Source organism: Pezoporus occidentalis, unplaced genomic scaffold (genome assembly GCF_034315485.1).
Source record: "Pezoporus occidentalis ecotype Australia unplaced genomic scaffold, CSIRO_AGI_Poc_V1 ctg18, whole genome shotgun sequence".
Taxonomy (NCBI): domain Eukaryota; kingdom Metazoa; phylum Chordata; class Aves; order Psittaciformes; family Psittacidae; genus Pezoporus; species Pezoporus occidentalis.
The window spans coordinates 6,222,483-6,246,031 of record NW_026913640.1 but is presented as its reverse complement, the minus strand read 5'-3'; the positions used below and the strand labels follow the sequence as shown (position 1 = coordinate 6,246,031).

The following is a 23,549-nucleotide window of genomic DNA, read 5'->3' as shown; positions in this document are numbered from 1 at the left end:
GTTGTAGTCTGTCCTCAGTGAACTCTGTCAGCTGCTGGACACGAGTCAGTCATCTGGTAGGAAAGGCATGTGGTCTGTGACCTCGGGAGGTCTGGTTCATGAACAGTGAGGTTGCTGGAAATGTCTGTGGTGTCTGATACAAGTGTGTCATCAGACCACAGGAAATCAGATAAAATTTCAGTATGGACACACAGTTGATAGACTGTGTTGCAGTCTTCTGGGTACAGTTAATTCATCAAGTTGTTTAACATAAATTTAAGCTGTGAATTTACTCATTCAACAACGTCCTTCTCAGTAAGGACTGGCACAGTCTATCCTTAAACCCTGTAACCTCATTTGCTATCAAGAGGCTGACTCCTGCTGATGGTCTCTGATGCTGTACAGAGCCTGACAGGGATGCAGTTAATCTTCTCCATAGCAGCCTGGATGGTGCAGTGCTTTGGATTTGGGACTGAAACACTGTTGATAACCAGTATTTTGGCTACTACTGAACGTCCTCCCTTTTGGGAAGTAGCGTTTGCTCAGAGCCTGGCTGGGCTTCTTTATTTCTTAAATTCCTCTTTCCTCCATTTATTAAACTGTCTGTCCTCACCCACAGATTTTCTTGCTTTTTTTGTTCTTCTCTTATTGACTGAGGGGGGTGAGCAAGAGGCCATGTGGGGCTTTGCTGCTGGCTGGGGTCAACCTACCACCTGTAATTGATAAAAAAAGAATGCAAATAAGCATTTCTTACAATTTTTTTTCTATACTGATCTTATGCTTTGTAGGAATTATAGGCATTTACAGAATTCCACACTGCTTCTTGAAGATCCTGCCTTAAAATTCCTCCATGTAATGCTTTTACAAATCAAGATTAAGAGGTTTAACATGCTGAAACTAATACCTTCTGCATTGATTTATAATGCTGTGTTGTCTCCTCAACCCTCTGTCTCCCTGTTTGATCTCATACTTGACATAAAAGCTCTGTGGGCTATAGGTCCTCTTGCTCAAGAAGTGCCACACTGAAGACTCTGGTCAGTGGGTAGGAATGGGAGTCTGTCTCAAATGAAATAAAAAAAGAAGGAAACAAACATAAGCAGATATCCACTCCCAGCCATTCCTTTTATTAACAACGTTGTAATTTCTGGTGGACTGAGCTGGCAAGAATTTACCTAATCTTTGGGTAGCCACGCTTGACAATAGTTTTCTTAAAGTTTTTGTTTGTTTCTTAGCAATTGTGTGAGTAGGGTGTAACTGCAACATGACCAGTAAGCAGAGCTCAAAGAGACTGACATCTGCATTCAGTTTTTGTGCTATATCCTTGTTATGTTTTCCTTTTGGTGGTGGTTAAAGCTGTAGTTTCTAAAGAGCTGAGATGGTTTAATGACTCCTAGCTGTGTCCCTTTGCTAGTGCTGGGTTTGTTGTTAGTGCTGTGGGTCATTTCAGCTCAGGACTTGAGCAGAAAATAACTGCTTTTTTGTGTCTGGGTTAGTTTTTTCTTGAACTGGGAGCTGTTTTGTGGATGGCTTTTGAGTACTGTAACTGGTGTAATATATGTTGTGGGAGGAGCTGGACCTTCTTCTGTAGGTGGTGGAGTCAGTTGATCTATGAGGTCACCATCTTAAAAACCATACCGGCCTTAAGCTGGCTGCATTGACCGGCTCTAAATGAGAGCCTTGAATGACTGCCACCAAAATGCAGGGTTTACAGGTAATTGGGATTGAAGAGAAAACTGGATACCCAAAATGGCTCTATTGAAGATTGCAGCCTATGGGAAAGGGCACGTTCCACAGCTGGTTGGTTGTGGAGTCTCCTTGATCCTGGCTAATAGTGAGGTTTACATAGATTTTTTAGGAAATGAATAGGAAGTGAATGCCCTAAGGGAGTTACGACCTGCGTCCAGCTTTGGTTTCAAACTAATGACTGGTTCTTTCATTAAAAAAGTATGTGCTGTTTTCTGTGACTTGCAGATTTCAACTGTTATTGTTGGTATTGTATGTAGTAAAGATTTTAAAGTATTTGTCTTTCCAGCCCTCTCACAGTTCTGGATGTATGGGTATAACTCTTGTGGACTTTCTTTATTTTGCAGTTGCTGCGGGAGCTCAAGCATCCAAATGTCATTTCTCTGCAAAAGGTGTTTCTTTCTCATGCTGACAGGAAAGTGTGGCTTCTCTTTGACTACGCTGAGCATGACCTCTGGGTAAGGTGAATTGCTTGTAGGTACCAGGCTTAAAGTTTTAGCTGCAGGAAACAGATAAGGTCAGGGAAAACACATTGGTTTAAAAATAGTGTGACCTCTTACTCCCTATTTGTTGGAAACTCTTTCAGTACTAAAAGAAAAGCAATGGAAAATGCTGGGTAAACGCACTACACAGTTAATCTGTGACCTCTTTAGGAAGATAAAATCTGTGTTCAGCTCTCAGTACTAGAAATCTATTTAAATAAGTGCAGATATATCTTTCCATTACAGCTTAAGTAGGGTGCAGGAAAATGTAATTGATTATACAGGTGGATTCCCTTTAAAAAATGACAGAATTATGGACTGAATGCTGCAGTTCAGAGTTTTAGGTACACTGCATGTCATCCATGAATGGATGTGAGAGCAATGCCACTGTATGTAATGAAAATTTAATTCATATGTTTCAGCAGAAGAGCTTTTTACTCATCTTCTGAGATTTCATATATTTGGGAGAAAGGCTGTTTATTCCTAATTGCAAAACACAGCTTTAAAATATAAACGCATTGGAGGCCAGGTAAATTTGTTTTAAGATACATACATTTTTCTTCTATTAATTTAGTATTTGTAAGCTCAACATCTGTTTGGCATGGTAAAGAATTCAAAATACCATGCAACCTTGACTTCCCTGAAAAAAAGGTATGTGGTCTTCAGATTAAATCTTACATGCATTCTGAGCTCTGCTGACATAATAGGACCTTAAAAGAAATCAAGACAATTCGGATCAAAGAGGCAATTTGGAACGAGACGGAACCTTTGCATGCATTAGTGTAAGAATTACGCAGCACAAATCATGAGGTTTTTTTCTCTGCATGTAGTTTAGTCAGGAAGCATAAACCAAAACAAAACTAAATTCTTTAGAAAATGGGGTTCATTGTATTTGGTAATAATTCAGCAGTATTTGCTGAAGAACCAGTGTGTTGGTTTTCCTTCAGCTAAACAGAATTGAAGGTATTCCAGTTAAATGTCTTGGAAGCTCTGGTATTTGGTATTGAGATCTTGTTACCAAAATAAAATTAAGGCGGGGGGGGGAGTTACTGAGTCGAGGCATTGTAATGTCGAGACGTTCTAAAAGCTGATTTACAAAACAACAACAAAAGCAAACCCAACATATTTTTACCTAGAAAAAAGAACAAGCACTTCCTTACTTTTTCACTGCTCCTCCATATTTATGGTATGTTAACCTCCAGAAGTTTAGGAATGTCTGAGTTTTTTGGAGGATTTTTGTTTCAAAATATGCTGCAAGGCTTAATAGTTCGGATGATTGTGACTAGTAGTGACCTGTCCTTGTTTGTATTTATACATTTCTGAATCACTGCAGAAGTACTTCTGTTAATGAAACACTGGCTTGTACATTAGCAGCTTTGGAATGACCCTCACTTTTGACCATTATGCTTACATGCACATACCTGTGCGAGCTCCAGAGCTCCACGCCCATGTGAGCTCCAGAGCTCCATGCCCGTATCAGCTCCTGGTGGTTCACTATATCTGGATGCAAGAGACGTAGCTGCAGTGACTGGGCTGGCTCTGTGCCCCAGAGAGCCGGCTATGGACCAACTCCTCCAGTCCTGAGCATATCTAGTGCAGCAGGTCTCAAGCAAGACTAGAGGAAAGGGCACAGAGTGTATCAGAGTGGGAATAAAAAATCCAGGAGAGCCATCTGTCTCTGAGTATTCACTTCTGTCTGGCAACTGCATGAAAAATAACTTTTCGTTTGGAGTCAGTTGAAGTGGAAGATGAAACTTGTGGCTCAAACTGAGGGATGCTCATGCACGAGGTGCTTGGCTGACTGGGCAGAGACTGTCACCTTTTCATCAATGTTTCTTTTCTCTGTGCAGCTCCGTTTTTACCTTTGAGAGGGCAGGGATGTGTCTTTTCCTCCCAGGAAAGACAAGATCTATACCTGGAGCAAAGGAGGGCAGGCTGTATGGAGCTGGGCTGCAGCAAGAGAGGAAAGGCAATTTCCCAAAGGGGTTTATTTAAGTAGTTGAGTACCTCATTGGCACCTGGAATATGAAAATTCAGGAATATAGGAGGAACATGTGATAGAAGTTTGGTGCCAGGTTTTGGATGGACAAGGTCAGGGCTGTTTTTATGATCTCACAAGTGCAAGCCAGTACAGGAAATAAGTGTGAATGCATGAAAAAATTCAATCTAGAAATGACCTCTCTCTTGAAAGGAGACAAGCATGGAAGTGGTTATCATGACCCTGACACACCTTATGCTATTGAAGTTAGTGGCACCTGGGACTAAGACAGCATACCTTTTGGACTTCTCATTGTTGGTAGACAATGCCTGTGTATACACTCTAAAATTGCTAAAGGTACTGGCTTGGTGGCTGACTTTAAGATTGACAGATTTATAACATTGCTCTGAATTCTGTGCTGTGATACAGAAAATATAAGCCTATCTTAACAAAAGAATACCCAAGCAAACATACCCCAAAACCATCCAAGGTCAGTGGTCTGCAAGGGAGTTTGCTTTGGCAGTTGTGTTGGGTTTGTATTCCTCATCCTACTGTGGGAGGGTGATTGAGTGGCTGTGTGAGTCTTAGCTGCCTGCCAGGGTTAACCGCAGCAACAACTGATTTCATTTGAGAGATTTCCTTGGGACAGCCATCACTTTACTTCATATAGTATTAATTTTCTGGTACTAAAAGTACAGCTTGCTAGTTTTGAAAATGAATGATGAAAGGTTGAAAAAAAAGCTAAAAATTCTGTGTAAGGAATTGCTGGTAATTTTTTTTGCGTAATGCTGTAGATAACATTACACGTTTTCATTTTGATTTCTTTTTCCCCTTTACAGCATATAATCAAGTTTCACAGGGCTTCTAAAGCAAACAAGAAACCAGTTCAGTTACCTCGGGGAATGGTGAAGTCACTGTTATATCAGATCCTAGATGGTATTCACTACCTGCATGCTAACTGGGTGTTACACAGGGATTTGGTAAGTGGATCCGCAATGGGTTTTAGCACTGGGATGATGACTGAGGGCAAGGATGGGTTTGTTTCATGAAAAAATTATGGGGAGAAAATACCTTTTGCTAAGGGCATGTGTTAATAAATAGGTATTTTTGTACTGCAGTCAGCCTTGATTAGTAGAGTGAATTTTAAAAGCTGGCTATGATCTGATATGCTTATGACAGTGAAATATATCAGATGGCTGGTTTCCATTTTTTATTTTCTAAAGAAACTACTTTAAAAGTGTTCATTTAAATAACAGGCATGTTGAGGTAGAGAAAATGCCTTTGGTAGTATCACTGCAGGCAAGATAAATAACTAAGTACAGCATGTGTGTAGGTGGGGGAGAGGATGATTGGCTGTATGAACTGCCGAAAAAATAAAAACTCCCTAAAATTATCACTTTTACTTATGAAGTAACTTTTGAAGACCGTTATCTTCTACTACTTACAATCTGTCAGAAATACAGCCATGCCAACTTTTGAAGACTTCTGCAAGTAAACTAGTGTTTAGCCAATTACATATAAGCAACACATTTTGAACCCGAGTGTTTTTAACCAGCAAATTCCATTATATATTTAAAACTGGTAAATCTCATCAATTCTTATGTGTATTTGCCTTTGAAATGTGCCCATGGCTGGCTAGGCTTAATACTGGATAGTTTTTCCAGCTCGGTTGTCTGTAGCTCTTATTCTTAAAAGTAAATTGGGGGGGGGGGGGAAGCTATCAAAGTATTATCTGTATATGATGCTTCTAATTACTGAAATTTCATTAGTGCATGAGGATATCGTTAGTTTGACCTTTCATTCCCATGAATCACTATTACCAGTGTTATTCTGTGCTTGGTGCAGTAAGTCTGGCTTCCTTACTCATCTTTCAGAGTCACTTTTTGTCTTTGAAATAGCATTAATAGTGTTTCTGGAAATGTAGTCAATGATTAGTTATTTGTCTTCTGTTTTTGTGCCTAGTAAGTCTTTTACAGAGTGCTAGTGTCTGTTTAAACTAATGGGGAAAAGATGTAACTTGGATAAATAACATTTTCAGAACTGAAATTGTAGAATCATAGACTAGTTAGGGTTGGAAAGGACCTTAAGATCATCTAGTTCCAACCCCCTGCCATGGGCAAGGACACCTCACACTAAACCGTGCCACTCAAGGCTCTGTCCAACCTGGCCTTAAACACTGCCAGGGATGGAGCATTCACAACTTCCCTGGGAAACCCATTCCAGTGCCTCACCACCCTAACAGGAAAGAACTTCTTCCTTATATCCAATCTAAACTTCCCCTGTTTAAGTTTTAACCCATTACCCCTTGTCCTATCACTACAGTCCCTAATGAAGAGTCCCTCCCCAGCATCCTTATAGCCTCCCTTCCAAATGCAAGGAAGTTCTGCTTTATTAATATAATTCTGTGGACATTGTTTCTAATTTGCTCCTGGTCTTAGAAATGGAACAGAAGCCTCAGCACTGAGGGGAAAAGTCAGAAAAATTGTGGTGGCTTTGTCAACTCATGTAATAGTGGAGCAAAACGTAATGTAGAAATATATAGTGCTTGTTACTACTTAGACACACTTTGTTTTTAAACCAAAATGTTATGTTATGTAAATGTTCTGCCTGCACTAGTACTCTTTGGTATATTGGTAAGAGGCACACAGGAAGCAAATGACCTATAATCAAGAATTTTAATTATTCTGACGTTTTACTTTCTACAGTTTCAGCGAATTTAAGAACCTAAACATAACTGAATTTAAAAAGAAAACCATGCAGGTTGTTAACTGGATGGCTCAGGAGATTGGTAATTTGTTACAGAGCCTTTCACGTCTAGGTCTGTAGCTCAAATACAGTTTAAGTTGGCAACTGCAAAAAACTGTTACCATCTCATTTTCTGACGTATGTGAAAAGAGTTGGTGGTCTCAGTCCAGAACGAAGTGTTCTTCCAGCAGAAAAAGCGCCCTCACAATTGGCTGTCTTTTGATAATCTAAGGAAGAGACCAAAAGCTTGAGGCAGAGACTGAGAGGTCTTCCCACTGGAACCTTGTCAAGCCATTTTTGTGAGAACCTGATGAAACCTAAGCTGGGGCTGCCTGTGCTGCCTTGTCCATGGAAACCTTTTGGGTTTGTTTTTTTGAAACCACAGAGTTTGAGCTGAATTTAGAAGGCACGTGTTTCAAGCAGGAGAAAAGTCAGAATTGTATCTGTCGGGTATTTTCTTCCTTTCATCAGGGAATAGACTGAGTAACAGAAGGGTTTCTGTGTAGTGTTTTGGTCTAGCAAGACAGGAGCATACTGGTGCAAAGTTAAGCTGGTCATTCAGGACTTCAGTGGCACATATAGTCTGATTCAAAGCAAAATAACCGACAGTAGCACTTGTTCTTCGATGTGGGTTTCTATTGTGGGATACCTGTAATATTAGCCTTCGGGAATATTGGTGTTAAATAATTGATTTTCACTCTTGACTGGATGGCTGGACGGATTTGATATTTCTCCTACCTTTAAAATGATGGGTGTTGCTAAATGTTTTATGTTTTGCTAGTTTTATATGTGTACAGATACACCCACATTGTTGCTCAAGTAACATTCTTGCTTTCGTTTCATTCACTAGCTGTTACAAGAGTTGATGGTGCTTGGGGTGGTGGGAAAGCGTAAGAACAGTACTTTGGCAGAAAAAAATCTGTTCTTTGCTATGTCTCCCTTAATAAGGATTTGTTTAAAGGGTAAGAAAGCTCATCTCTTGGGAAAGTAATTCTCTTTCATTGAAGTGCAATTTTCTGCTTTGGGGGTTTTGGTCTTTTTTAAGATGTCTTAATGAAGGTAGCTTTTAGGTAGCCAATGTTTTGGAGTTTTTGAGATCTTGAATTGTGTAATCAGAAACAAAATGTGGCATAAAGTAACTCCTTTTTGGTTTAGGCAGTAAAATTTAATGGTGATTAAAATCATCAACTTAGACTGAAATTTGTCTTCATAATGGTGGAATTGAGCAATCTTTAATTCCTGTAAGATTCTTAAAAAAATATATTCTGTATGAAACAGTAAAAACTGTAGGAAGACAACAGTTATCTGTTGAGGTTTTTGTAGTTGTGGTTTGCCTTTTACAAAGGAAATGCATACAAATCTTAACAATAAATTAACTGCATAAATTTCAACTCTTTGCTGTTTTCTTTTTTTCCTCTTTCACTGCTTACATGAAAGCCAGTTCACTGTTTCCATCAGCGCAAGAGAGATGTGGGTTGTATTTGTTGTCTGAATACTGCTGTGCCTGAGTAGTTAGCTTTTCCATAAGGCTGAAACACCAGTAAAATTTTTCAGCAAATGAGTGTCAGGCCTTTTAAAATTTCTTATTTGACTTGCATATGCTTCAGCTTTTTTAAATTTCATGACTGAGAGCAATTGAAAGCAGATTGTTTATTCATGCTCTGACTGTAGCAGGAAGGAACTAACACTTCATGTAATTACCACAAAGTGCATCAATTATAGTTTTAGTAATATTTTGAATTTAGTTATCAAGCATGCTTCAAACATACTGCATTTTGCTGACTACTTTTCTAGTATTTTTTCCTGTTTATGATATCCAGCTATTGGACTTCTTCCTTTACTCAAAGTTCTTATTCCACACCAAAAATAAGCATAAGAGTGGCTATAGTTCTGTTTTTATCAATCTGCAACCTCAAGAGCAAGAGAAAAGAGAGGATGCTTGTAAGACTTTTAAGTAATGGGCCTAAAATAGAGGTCCCTTTGCATGGTACAGCAACATCTGTCACACCTGTTAGTATATAAAAGTGCGTCTTTAATATTAGTTTGTCGTGGCCTTGTCCACACAGTTAGGATGTGGCCATTTGCAAACCAGCACAGGATACTGCAGCCTATTTAATATGTTTCTAGTGTGCAGCTCTACTGAACTGCTGCTGCAGGATGAGCACTGGTTTTTAACAAGCTTTCAGGCAGACAAGTGTAATACAATTCGAATGTAGCTTCCTGGGACCTCTTCCCAAGGGTACCTGCTGCCAGCTTGGGATTACTAAGAACATTAAATATTTTCTTTCAACAGTAAATGAGGAGACCCACTGACTGCCAGGGTTTGTTTTTGTAGACATCAATGGCTTCCCAGGCTCTGGCTGTGAATCACTGAAGTATATGCTTTAGGCAAAGTTAAATATATGGAATATTTACCCTGCCAGTTTTCTGTTTTCTACATGAGAGCTCTTGAATCCAAGGATGTCTCTCTCATCAGTATTCAAAGAATACTTCAGGAATATATGGATGCCCTTCAGTCCTTCTCTAGTGCTTACAAAAACGGTCATTGGAAGAAATGCACTTAAATGCTTAAAAACAAATAGTAATGTGCACAACTTTTCCTACTAGAAAGAAGTTACCAGCTTTTAAAAGCAGGATGGTCTTCTACCCTCTTTAGGTATATAAATGGATAATGGGCATTATTTCCCAAAAGGTACTGTAATGACTTGCTAGTGATTTGCTTTAAAAGGAGGAAGAAACAAACAACCCAACCCAAACCCAATCACAGTTTTGGTTGTCAGCTGTTGCATTTCCCAAGATTTCTGTTTCCAAGGTGTTTTTCATTATGTAAGTGTGCTTTCATGAGTTCACAGAAGAACAATGTGTCTGGCAAAACCTTTTCTTGCATAGGCTGTACTAACATGCTTCTCTGTAATTTACTGTAATTCTAAATATTCCATAGTTAAAATAGCATTATATGCTGTTTCTTAATTCTCCTATTTACAGGGAATATGACTACTCTCCGCCCACTGTTCTGGGCATTTTGTCTTAGAGGGAACTTTCAAATCAGTAAATAATCAAAGTGATTTTACTTTTTAAGAACTGCTGTGCAAATGAGAATCCATTTGTCTGGCTTTCATCTTGGTCATCATTGTTGGCAGAGGCCTGTTAGGTCGAGCTCTTGATTGAGTCATGTCTGTCAGGTTTGTACAAATGCAGATGTGAAGTTAGGAATCCAGAATATATTGCTGCAGTACTGCTAGCCTTCCAGTCAGAAAATTAGAAGGCGTAATGCTTGGAGATCATTAAATTCACCATAAAATCTTAGAAACAAATCATTGTGAGACCACTCTTTTTGAAAGGTCATAGCTATCAGGGGTGGTTCCTGAGGGGAAAAAAGCAGATTATCACCCCAGTCTTCAAGAAGGGCAAGAAAGAGGATCTGGAAAATTATATGTCGATCACTCTCTCCTTGGTCACCGGAAAGGTGATGGATTGAATCCTTCTGGAAGCTATTTCCTGATATCTGAAAGACACGAAAGTGATTGGGAGTAGTCAGCATGGATTTACAAAGGGGAAATCATGCTTAGCCAACCTGAAAGCCTTTAATGACTATGTCAGAAGAGCAGTGGGTGTTGCTTACTTTAGTAAGGCTTTCAACACTACATCCTGTAATATCCATGTAGACAAATGACGTACGGACTCTCAAAGTACATAGTGAAGTGAGGTGGGCTGAAAGGATTGTGATCATGGCTCTCAAGCTGGACACCAGTCACTAGTGGAGCATTGCACAGGCTGATACTGGGTTCAGTACTGTTTAGCATCATCATTAATAACCTGGACAATGGGAGAGGACACACCCTTAACAAGTGAACAGATGATTTCTAGAGTTGCCTTCCAACCTCAGCCTCTCTGTGAATGTGTTATCTTTGATTTCATTTGATCTGTCTCAAAAAATTCAATCGCTGCTTTTTCAAAATTTAAAATCATGAGAAATCAATAGAAGCTGTGGTAGAGGGGAAGTGGGAGCAGGAGTGAGTAAGAATATGAAAGATCAAATAGCTTGAATGGAAAAGGAGCAATGTGAAGAAAAGTGAAATACAAAACCTTTGCAGTGAAGGAGGACATTTTTGTGATGTATCTTGACTGCAGCATGAGGAGAGGGAGCACATGGTGCCATTTTCTTTTCCTGAAGAAAAAAGATGATGTATATCCCCAAAAGTTTTTATGTAAGCTGCTTCGTCATAAAATGAAGGACGTATTTCTACTGGATCATCAAATCGTCACCCACTTTGAGTATGAAACCCTTCTGTAACTGCAGTATCTCTAGACGGAGATACCCTGGTCTTGAGAGATGAAAAAAAAATTGTCAATTCTGTAGAATTAAAGTGTTATGGAGACTTATATTTTTAGACATCTCTTGGATTAGCCCTACATCTTTTATTCTTAGCTGAAATACTGTTCCTATTGTTCTAAAGCACTGAAATCAAATGGAAAAAGATAAATGAAAATACAATATTCAGTCGTATTTGAGTCTTCATTGCAGGGCTTCCTGAGGATTTTGTAAATCAGCCATCTTTAAAGATACTGAACAGATCTTTTTTAATTCATAGGCCACCTCCATTCAAGCAATTCTTGAATGTGAATATAATATTTCATATTTTTTTACAAGTTGATCATCTTTGATCTCGGATCGAGTGTGAGGTCATGTAAGAAGTTTTAAGTAATGGCTGTGAAAAGGATAGAGTAAAAGTCCAAGATTTGTAATATGTGGACTCAGCAGCTACACCTGAAAATAATTTTTATCTAAGCAACCAGTGTTTAGCAAAAAAGGGAAATCAGTCCTAAAAGTTCTTTTAATCTTTTACCACACAATAGATTCCTATTATTATAAGACGGAAGTGGTTAATAGGGGAGCATTTTGGAGATACTTTTCTCCAAATATTTTTCTATACTTTGATTGCAAGTATAAAACTCATTTATCAGCTTGATTCAAATGGAAATGGGGGGTGCAAGGAAAGGTCAGAAATCTGACCATTTCAAGACAGGTTTCCAAATCCATCTCTATTAGACTATTGCTTTTATTCAAAGCCCCATTACTTAATCATCAAATCCAATTTTATCTGAGCATCAGAGACAAGTCTTTTGTTTCTTGGAAGTATCTATAACTTCTTGGTTTTTAGCTCAATATTTCTTTTCCATAAATAATTCTTAAAATAATTAATCCTTTTGAGGTGGAAAAAAAGTAAAACATGAGTCCCACAGTCTTGTCTTTCAGAACTGGCAGTCATACTGGCAACACCGTTTTGCTCTATTCATAAACATACCTTGTTTTGAAACAACAATAAACACTATCTTTGTCTGAAGTATTAATGGAAGATCAAGGTAGAGCAATGTATATAAGAGCTTTGTTACTTTACCTAGCCAATAATGTGACCAAACCTAAGCAGGCTTACTCTTAAGACTGTTAGTGCCTAGAGGGAATGCAGGTGAAGTTTCTGAATTTGGAGTTCAATCGGCAAAGAGACTTCTACGTCTAAGTAGTACGAGGTGCAGAAAAGAAATGGGGGAAGCAAGGCTGCTGATTTAACCACCAGACATCTTAGGGACAAATGAGTACAACAGAGATGACTATTTGGAGACGAAGTTATGTTACATGATTATCAGTATTTTAGTGAGGTGCTTCTCACTGATCTGTGGAACTGTCAGACAGAAGTAATGCAAGAGGAGCGTTTTTCCTGGCATTTCTATATCATTGCAAATAAAATATTTTTAACTTGCGATCTCGGACCTATTAACCGGTAGTGAAGAACTGTTGCAAAAGGGGAACTGCAAATACGAGACTGAGAGTAGCTTGTGGGTTTTCTTTGTATGGCTATAAATGCTGGTGTGAGGAGTACTACTTTTCTATCTTCTCTTTCTGCTAAAGCCCTTCAGTGCTAGATAAGAGTGTTTCAGGACTGATGTTTTTAACCATTTACATCTTTACCTCACAAGGTATCAAACCAAGGTGAGTCTTTTCAGTGCCTTTCATCAGAATTAATATTATTTTATTAATGTATAATATTAAAGGCTTTTAAAAAGTTTGCCTTTGGTGAAACATGCATTTAATAACAGCACCAGAAACATGTGAGTGTGCATGCTGCATATAGTCTTTTAAACTGAAAACAAGGAAATGCTTTAGTGTTTTAGATAAGAGAAATTACTACCCATTAAAATTGTATATTATTTATCTCTTCCGTAGGATCTCTGAGTGAAGGTATGAAGAATCCTATAGCAGACTGACTGGGGGCAGGAGGAATATGTAGCAAAGCAGAAAGTTGAATAATCAAAGTTGGCTTTCCTAGGAAAATTAAACAGGTCATCTAAAAAGCATTTGGATAAATGTGTAGGTGTTGCTCAAGTAGCATCATGTATTAACCAGAAAATGTCAAGGATTTTTGTGATGAATATTTTAGTCAGAATACATAGAATGAAGAATAGTGGATTTTAATATGGAAAGGTGGTTTTGGGGGGATGTTTTTGATCCTCATCTTTCTTAATGCAACACATGAAATGTGATACTTCTTTATTTTTGACTATGTAGGGAAAATTGGACCATTAGGAGACTTTGAAAGGTTTACTTTAGTACGTTATTTGTGAAGTTGTAGGAGCTCCTTGTGAAAGTTGTCTTCATTTTTTAAAAGTAAAAAAAGCTTGAGGTTTCTTTATTAGGCAACTTTCTTGTGTTTAGAAATGTGGTGTTCTGAAAATCTGCAGTCAGCTACCCAGAATTGTCTGACAGCTGAGGGATGCCATCACTTTGTATGTGCTGTATTTGGTATTTTCAGTGGGTCATAAATTCATTTAGGAGTTATTACTGCTTCAGTCTGAGTCAATTTATACTGCTCTCACAAAGGCTTTAGAAAGGAAAAAGGAGTGTGCAATAAAACGTGTGCTGACTTCATTCTGCCATGCAGTACAAAAAATGGGAGAGGGAGGAGGAGCAGCAGCTGGATGTAGATGTTTGGATATATGGGAAGATGGAGAGATGACCACTGTCTTTGTAACAAAAATGAACATTTGAAAGCTTTCTGTATTTCACAATTTTTTTTAATCAAAATATTAGAATATATTTTGGTGCTTCTAATTTCAGTAGTTTGCAGTACTCTAGTTTGAGTACTGCAAAGGAGATACTTTCCTAGCAAATGCAGTTAATACTGTCTGGAACTTCTGCAGTTTCCAGAAAGCAGGATACCTACATGCAGAACCAACATTCTTTATATGAAGAAGGCTCATTAATGAAAGTGCTGTTTTGTCAAATCTGGATTTGGTAAAATACTTCAGCTATTTTTTTCCAAGCTTGGAAGTATTTTGACTTTTTTAAACTCCATGGCATTTGAGTAGATAACTGAAGTAGAACAATGTACTAAGAATTATGTGTAATATAATTAATGGGGAGTATAATTCATATATGGATACCTGATATATAGATAACTTTTTAATATCTATTTGTTTACATATATAAGGATTTACAAAAGTTGTTTGAATCGGTTTTTATCTTAATAGCAAAAGCCATGCCTGAATTAAGTGGAATTTTGGGAATGCAATACATTTCTTTCTTCACTGTAGTTTTAAACTTGTTCTTTTGTTACTAGCCTGAATTTTAATCTGTTGGCTTCCCAAGATAGCCAGATACCTGATTATGGCGCTGCCAAGAGCGTAATGTAAGTAATCCTTCCCTGTTTGAAGGCAAGCTCAGTCATCTCAGTGCATTGCCATGCAGTAGCGATAGGTAACTGCCTGAGATAACTCTTGTAAGTACAAATAGAGGTGAGAGTTCTACAGAGAAAAGGCATTCTGGAAGCTTCAGATCTAGTTCCTCTCATAAAGGTAATGAGCTGTACTAGCCAGATGGAGAATGTATCAACACAACTTTTGGTTCTGACATGAGAGAGGTGTGGAGACCCAGAAGCTCTTTGATCACAAATCTGCCTTTGAAGTACGCTTAGTCAATAAATACCCTAATTTGGTGGAAAAAAAATGTAGTATGATTTTAGAACACTTAGATGCAATTTAGAGTTTAGTTTTGTTTGGTTTTTTAGTACCAAATACCTATTGAGGTCGTGACAAAGTTATCACTATGAAAATAATATGGCAGATAGGAATATAAATTGTTCAAAATAGGTTAAATAGCTGTAATTGTTTTTTCTGGGTCCTGTTGTAGAGGGAAAATGTAATGATCTATGCAAATGATCTGTACTCACAAAAGGAAAGTTGAAAAGAAAACAGTATTTTGATTAAATCTGAGCAATTTCAAAGGAACCTGTGGAAAATTCACCTTACAAATAGGGCACACTTATCCCATACGAAAGCTTGCTCTGTATGAACTCCCTTTATCTCACTTGCTCTGAATACGGGTGACACAGAACACAATCTCTGGAGTGTTGTTTGAAATATTATGTTTGTTCTGTGCACAAAGGTGTTTAACAAGTAAGAACAAAACAAAACCCAGGCAATTGCATGGGCTTTTCAATTCCTTAATTTTTTTCTTTGTCGAGAGGAGTTATGTATTAGGCAATACAAGTAGGGTGATACGGAAGTGATGGCACTACTATTTAAATGAAAACCAAAAATAAAACAGGGCTGTTGAGGAAAATGGCAAGGGCTACCACTGATGCCACAAACCAACGAGTAAATAAATAAGACAGTTTTCTTCCTTTGTGTGAAAGCATTAGAAAATACAAGATTATGGTACTACTGAGTGTCTGTCAACTGCAGAAGCTGTGGCAACAAAATGGGCAAGCAAAAATAGTGTTTGATGTTTTTGTTACCTATTCAAAATCCTCACTTGTTAGGCAGAACTCTGAATTGAAAAAGGAGACAGAATTGTTTCTGGAATAAGTAGTACCTAAAACCCGGTTCCAATGCACAGTCTCTTCTTGCATTTGATCCTGCTGTGATGTGTCCACAGCATCCAGAGATATCCTGATCTATGCATGGAGTTAATCGCTTGTGTAGCAAAATACACAGGAATTATATTTCTGCAAGACTATTAGTTTTCATTTCTTAGGTTTGTTATTACACTTTTGAATGATGTGTTAATGCTATTTGACATGTTAGGTTTTCCTGCTGTGATGTTTTTGCTATGATATCCACCTTTCCTTCCTTACAGACTTAGTCCAGAGAGTCCCACCTTGCAGCTTATCCTGATGAGCATTTTTAGGGAGCGGGAGAGTTACTGAAAAGTGTAATTATATTTTTCTTTCAACTTTAATACAGTTACAACGAAGTTGATAGCAAAGCCTGTGTATTAGGCTAGGTACAGGCTTTAAGTTGGCAGTAATTGCCTGATAGCAACGTAAGGAAATTGTTGGAATGTGTTCAGAGCATAAAAATGTGATAGTGAGGCCAATAGCTCTCATTAGGCTTGAAACAGATAAAATACGGTGATGGTAACTAGCAGAAGGCCTCCCTGGCATAGATACAGCATCCCTCTATCTTCTATCCCACCCAGATACTTTCTGTACTTCTAAAATTTTTGAGCATGTGTGCTTTGATCACTTAGGTGTTTGATTTTGTTTGATTGTTACTGGCAATTTTAATGGTTTCTGGTTTTAATGAGAATTTTATTTAGATACTTTATTTTTTAAGCAACTGAGATTTTTATCAGAAGATGAACATGAAGTATTGAATTAAAATAGCTTTTCTTTATTTTCCAGTGCTTTTCACATTTCATGTGTGTTTTTAATTAAAAAGGCTTTAATGTGTAGATTTACTACATGTTGAGTTCTGTGGAGCCATTTTTTTCACCAGTGTCTTTTGAAAGTTTATTTTAAAGCCCCAAATCAGTTAATAAATGCAACTGAAAAAAGTATCTTAATTGTGAATGCATGTCTTTGAATTTGAAGAAGTAAACTTCAGAAAAAGGCTGATGCTATCATTTGGTTATGGTTGCATTGACATGTTCATTGAATTACAAACTTCACAGCAAGACTTTTCCAACTCATTTATATTTCATGCTTCTCAGACACTTGCTCACATACAGCCAAAGTTGATTTTTTTTTTTTGTAGGATTGTGGGGTTGTGCATTTGGGTCTATTCCTGTATTGTTTAACATAACACTTTGAAGTCTAAAATATTAAAGTTATTAATTCTAAATCTTAACAGAACCATTGTTGGGTAATGATTGCAAAAGCAGAATAATGTAGGGATAAAATCTTTGTTTACTGTTGCTTTTTTGAAGTTAAGATGCTTTTTCTAAAATGAAAACCAGAGGTGTTTTGCTTTTGTTTGGTTTTTTTTTTTGGGGGGTGGTTCTGTTGTTTGGTTTTGTTTTTTTTTTTTCAATTATCTTGAAATTGAAGAGTAGGTAGGAATGGGGGGGGGGGCGGAGGGGGAGACCTTTTGAGAATGAGTAGCACAGCTATTAACGATGCACAGATATTAGTGGTTAAGAAAAGTCACTGGTGTGACTCACCTTATAACTGTGAACCCTCTACCGAGTAATGCTTTCGTAGCCTAACTCTTATCCAAATAAAAACTGGTTAGGACGATACTGAAACCTTATTAGAACATGCATGAAAACAGAGGTATAAAGCGAGTGAGTCTGTTCATAAATGTAAATGGAACTACTGCAACCCATTAACATGGAGGGGGGATCTACGTTGTACCACCATAGATAATTGAAAGGAATTTTGGTTACTCACTGGTAGGCATGTTTAAAATCAACCTTTGAAAATGAACACGTTCAGAAACTCCACTTTTTGTTTGCTACTAGGTAGTAATAGTTCCTACAGACCTGGTTTGATGCCAAAAGTAGTAAGTATCAAAGATCACAATGGCTAAGATGTTGAAAAGTGCCTTTTTTTTTCCTCACTGCTTTGATAAGTAATATTTGGTGGAAGGAGGACTCAACAGCAGAATGCCTTTCCTGAAGCATGAGAAAATGTCCTGTGATTCCCAGACATCTAGTATGCTGGTATAGAATAAGTAATTATTTCCCTCTCCTGTGAATAACTTGCTGAGAGCAATAGGAATGCTGTCTATGTTAATATGATCACATCTCATCAAGACATAGACTGATATAATTTTTTGTTGTTTGCATCTTTGTGTTCAAAATAAAAATCCAAGTAAGTTCTAAAGTCTGAGTTTCTCTTCTGAATGAACACCAGCATCTTCAGTGTATGTGAAGAAGCAATATGTGGCTGCAATGTTTATTCAAATGGAACAATGGTTTATTTCTGGTTTTGTTTTAAAGAAAAACTAAGTACAAGTCCTGCAGAAAAGATATGAAGAAAATGCATGGCTTGTAACCTTAACATAGACTCAATAACCTTACATAATGAGGCAAAGCAAGATACCATACTGGGATTGTGTAAATGGAAGATGCTGTGCAAGGCATGTAATACAAGTCCGTCTGCTGTATTTAGCATTAGTGAAGTCTATGCAGGAGCAGTGTGTAATTTGGAGCACTCCAGTTCAAACAAATAGGTGGTCCAAGGCAGAACAGCTAGAGGGAAGCAACAAGAATGATCATACATCCAGAAAAAAATGACCTATGGGGAAACACTGAGCAGAAGAGGGTTCTTTTAATCCACATGGCGGGACTCTAAAGAGATGTATATCCTTGCAGTGAAGGCCTGGTTGTCTGATCTTTGTGCTGATGTGTAAGAGAAGAGGCAATGGGAGTAACTTCATTTGTTGTGATGGGAGGGAAGGAAAAACACTGCAATGGAGAATGTGCGGTCTTCCTCATCAGAGGCTTTAGAATTGGGGTGAACAGGGAGTAGTATCATGTGTTAGGGCAGGCAGATGAAGGAAGCTGCCTGAAGATCTTTGGAGATCCAGGAACTTGTCAGTATAACCTTTGGAGTTTTTTAGATCCTTTATTTGAAAGAAAACCTGCTGCATAGGATTTCTGTTTGCACTTTGCAAATAATGATACAGTTAGAAGGACCTAAAAAGATTCAGTGAGAATCTTTGTCCCCTCCTCAGTAGTAACAGTGATTAAATGCGCAAGGTCAGGATTTCTCTAGGAATGGCACAAGGAGTCCTACAAAGCCACATCTAGGACAGGATAAGATTTAGTCCTGTCCCATGGTCATAAGGCCAATCTTTCATGGGAATTCATTATTCCCTGCTGCTGAGGTGTGGGGTGTTGGGGGTGGGTGGTGATTTTCTTCTTATATTTTGTTCTGTAGGGTTATCAAAGTTACTTTCCTGGTGTCTGAAGTACTCAGCTGTACCTCTCTGCATGGCTCTTCACATTCTGCTTGGGATCATAACAGCTTTCTCGTTTGTATGGCATGAGTAAACATGCCTCTGTTAGAACAAAAATGAGATCATCTGTAGTAATTAAAAAAAGACAGCTGTATAAAGTAGTGTGTTTTTCAGAGCACACCATAAAAATTGCTGGAAGATTTTTCTTCACTTTCTCAGCCCAAGTGATTTGAATAAGCAGTTTAAACTTTCATTTGCTCTGGATAATTAATATTAAACTGAAATGTAACAAATTAAACTGCAATTCGTCCAGACTTCTCCCTTCAGTTTCTAATGACTGCTTATTTTTCTTTGCAATTAAACTTCTGATGTATAATGAGTTGCCCAAAGAGCCAAACCTGGGATGTCGGGTTTCTTTTCTCCAGATGGTGGGCTTGAGTCAGAGATACTGGAAGAGAATCCCTGACCCGTGTTTTGACTTTTGTTAGTGGACATGAATGTTTTTCGGGGAGTCCTCAAAATGCTTATGTTTTAGGAACACCAGTACTGTTCCTGTACTGCTTTCTGGTAGGTTCTCCCCAGTTGAATTTTGACAGTGTTTAACATTCTTGTTTGGAAAAATCTTTCAACTAATGATGTTGCTGCAGGCTACTAATGCAGTGATTTTAGGAATGAGAACCTTTGAACCTTCAGGATGAGACCTCCGATGTAAAGTTTGGGGTTTTTTAATCTGTAACTGTAATGATGTATCTTTACAGTGATATGACTCTATAAATATTTTTGTCTATAGTAAGAGTTTTCTGTTTCAAACAGAACTGTTTTGTGAAGGGCCTTGACTCTAGAAAGAAGTGGGCTGCTGTCAGTGATTGTTCCAGATCGACTGAGGGTTTTTTATCTTGCTGCTTTAGAAGACTCCTACACAGATTTCTGAATTGTCTGGGTTTTTTTGAACGTTTTCTGTAAATCCTGAAAGGAGAAAGGGGGACAAAAAAAAACCCAAACAACCCAAACCCTGAGTGTGAATCAAGCTGTTGCTACTTGTTTTGTTAAGCAGTACTGTCTCATCTCTTTGTGCTTTCTCTTCTCATCTGTACTACCTTGAACTTAGGGTAGAAGATCTTTGGGGCAGGAATTGTACCCAGTGCTGTGCTGATTAATCATCTGGCATAATAGAGTCTTTGTGTGAATATGACTCCTTGTCCCTGTCAAAATACAAATAGTAACATTTTAAGATGAAAACATCCTGAGGATATTGCAAGGTTTTTTGTAGAGTATTATGAACCTGTGAAAATGCAGGGGGGAATTATACTTTACATCAGTGTATTATTTATCGGAAAAAACTTAGTGCTTGTGTAATGTGTTGTTAACTACTCAAAAAATGTTAATCAGGCCTGTAGCTTATTAACACCCAGATATATTGAAGCAGCTTTTGTAAGAGATATGTGTATTTGCTCTAAAATGGTTTGTGTGGTGAAGTTGTGTTTTCTTATCTAGCAGTTTGAATTGCTTTAAACTTCAACATTAACTCTGAATTTAAAGGTTTATGCTGCTTCTTTATTCCTAGGACTTTTCTAGGAAGCAACCAAATGTGAACGCTTTGTGAGCTGTGTGCCCACATACTGCTTTTTGTTTATGTTGCAGCAGTACTTACCTGGAGTGTATGCCTTGATTAGAAACCAAACTGGGTGGTGGCGGTGGTGGTGTGGGACACAACTTGTTCTGTGTATTGCTGAGCTAATGAAGCACAATTTGGATCTGTTGATTGCTGTTGGAAAGATAATGGGATATATCTTACCTTTTTGATCACAGTCAAGCTGTAATGTTTTCTTCCACTTTAACCGGCTCTCGGGGATGCAACCCCTCAAATTCCTTATACATAATTTGCCCATGGATTGTACAGTTTCCAAAATCAATGTTGGAGCCTTTCATAAGCAGTCATATTTCTCACAGAAACTTTTGCTGGAGTATTAATTTTTTGCACCTTGTTTGACACAATATGAATTACTTACAGACTGATACAAAATTGTGTTCTCTTGTTTCTTTGAATGTGTTTACACTGGAGCCTGGTAGATTCAGGAAGACTTGAGAATTTCTTGGAGTAAGTTTGTTAAATCATGCTGAGATATTAGGATGTCTTATACTGAATTTTAGGTAGCCTAAACTATCTTGCTGGGGTACTTTTTTCTTCAGATGAATTTAAACTGGGAAGCAAAGCAAGAGCTGTAACTCAGCCTTATTAAGATTCTTACAGTTCACAACCTAATAGAAGCCCCTGTTTTGTCAAGGACTTACAGTATGAATGGGTATCTAAATCTCTCCTTTTCAAAGCAAGTCTAGCATACATATTCAGTTTTAGTTGAAAAAGTTCCTGACTTCTTTCCCTCAGTATAAGCACTTCAGGTTTGTTTTATCTAAACAGCATTAGCATTTGAAGAGTCTTCAGACTACACATGCCGAGACTGGATTATGAGGAACAGGACAGCAGAAAATACAGGATTAAGTGAATGGTTTCTAACCAGCCGAACTCTAGCTCAGTTGTTTAACTCGCATCCCTAGTAACAGAAAGAAAGGGAAGAAAGAATAATATAAAGGCAGTATTTTCCAGTTTTGCAGTTGTCTAAATTGGTAAATAGGAATAATGTAGATCATATTTCTCTCCAGTATTGAGCAATATGGTAATGATTAATCTGTATCTCACTTGGGTGGTTTGGGTTGGGTTGTTGGTTTTTTTCTTTTTACTGTAAAATGTGGCTGCAAATGTGCCTAAAGACCCTGGGCAAAACATGTTGTAGAGCTGGCTTCCCATTCCTGTGCTGGGGGTGCAGAGTGGTGGGCAGCAACAGGACTGCCTCCTAACAGAAGGATCTAGGGCAGTTTTGGTAGAAATCTCAGTGGCTTGGTAACTGCCAGCTCATGTGGGTTCAGGGCAGACACCAGGGTGTAAGTTAGGGAAGCACAGTGTTGGAGCACTGAAATACCATAAAGAAACATGGGGAACTTGCAGTCAGGGAGAGCCTGTGTCTGGGTCCTTGGACAGCTTTACTGTGACAGAGAAACTTCTCATTTTTATCAAAACAAAGTTGGTTTAAAACTGGCAAAACAAAGCTTAACTGATTTTTCAGAGACTGATGTTTAGGTTTATCGTGGTATATGTATTGTATATTTATTTTTTTTTCCACAGAAACCTGCTAATATTTTAGTTATGGGTGAAGGTCCTGAGCGAGGAAGAGTAAAAATTGGTATGTTTATATCTTTGATAAGTCCCAGTGTAGCATTTAAGTTAGAATGTTCTGAAGGTGCAGTTGTACCACGTAGCCACTGTAATGCTAGTATGTGCCTGGGCACATTGCCTAAATGCTGCTTTCTGGGTGATGGGCCTCTTGATATTAGCCCCATGCACCAGTTCTGACCATGAAATGCTGTAGCCTCATCAATACAAAGTGGAAAATGTCGTTATATTTTGTTTTAAGTGGGTGTTTGTGTGGGGAGGGGGATTTTGATATGGGGATGAATGTGACAGCTAGCTAGGGGAAAGGAGGAGAAAGAAATGGGATTTTAACATTTCCTCCATTTATCCCTGTAATGCCATGACATTATCTTGCTGCTGCTTATAAAATCTAAATAGGGAATTACTCATTGCTACGCACCTTAAATTTTTATAATGGAATCAAGGTGGCATTTAGCCTGCACATTGTGCTTGAAAGGGTAGACAGGCTCTTGGAGATAAATGCAAGGGATCTTAAAAATCCAGAAAACACAGTAATCCAGCCAAAATGCTTAGTAACAACTATTGCTAAATGCTCAAACTGGGGTGTACCAGGGTAGGAACACTTTTCCCAACATTTTCCCCACTATTGTAACTTTCTGGTGGAAGTTACTGTTCACAGTGAGATGATAATTTGTAAAGCTTCAATTGTTTTAAAATAAACAAATAAATCAAGATTAACTGTAGTCTAACAGTAATAAGCTATACCAGGCTGTGCATTAGTGTGGCGGTGCTTTGATAACAGACTGCTAATGCACAGCTTGCTTATATTTGTTATGGTAATGCAGCCCCGTTTGGAAGGGTTTTTTTTAAAGCTAGTTCATCTTTTTCATCCCTCTGGCTTTCTTTTATGAGATTATTCTGCATTGTGGCTCTGTACTCTTACTGTTTTTGTTTATCTGAACTATATTGTTAATCATTAGTGTAATGACTCGGGCCAGGATTTTCTTGGAGTGTTCAGTGCTGCTCTAGTCCTTCCCTTGTCCTTTGAAATCCAAGGAGCAGATGGACTGAGGCAGAACACTCCTTCAGATCCTACCCTGAAAGTTATTAATGCCCTTCCAAGGTTTAAGGTTGACAGTAGAGATTGAAGTTCTTTTGCGTACAAAACAGGTACAGCACAGACAGCGGAAGGGAAAATTTCCTCCCATTACCTTATTCTTCATGGAGTGGTTAC

The 23,549-nt window shown here is 38.1% G+C and overlaps 1 protein-coding gene across 7 annotated transcripts in view; it reads left to right on the top strand.

Moving 5' to 3' along the window:
* Positions 1–23,549, top strand: part of CDK8 (cyclin dependent kinase 8) — a 74,727-nt gene that overhangs the window by 33,501 nt on the left and 17,677 nt on the right. For 6 of the 7 annotated variants that reach the window (XR_009964121.1, XM_062615153.1, XM_062615154.1 and 3 more), the window contains 3 exons: positions 2,070–2,180; positions 5,022–5,162; positions 22,289–22,346. Coding sequence is in view for 5 of the 7 variants with exons in the window: in XM_062615153.1 (XP_062471137.1) it covers positions 2,070–2,180; positions 5,022–5,162; positions 22,289–22,346 (310 nt within the window). In the remaining 2 variants the exon portion in view is untranslated. Of the gene's footprint in view, positions 1–2,069; positions 2,181–5,021; positions 5,163–22,288; positions 22,347–23,549 lie in introns of those variants that run through there. The other variant, XM_062615156.1, reaches the window with a different exon arrangement.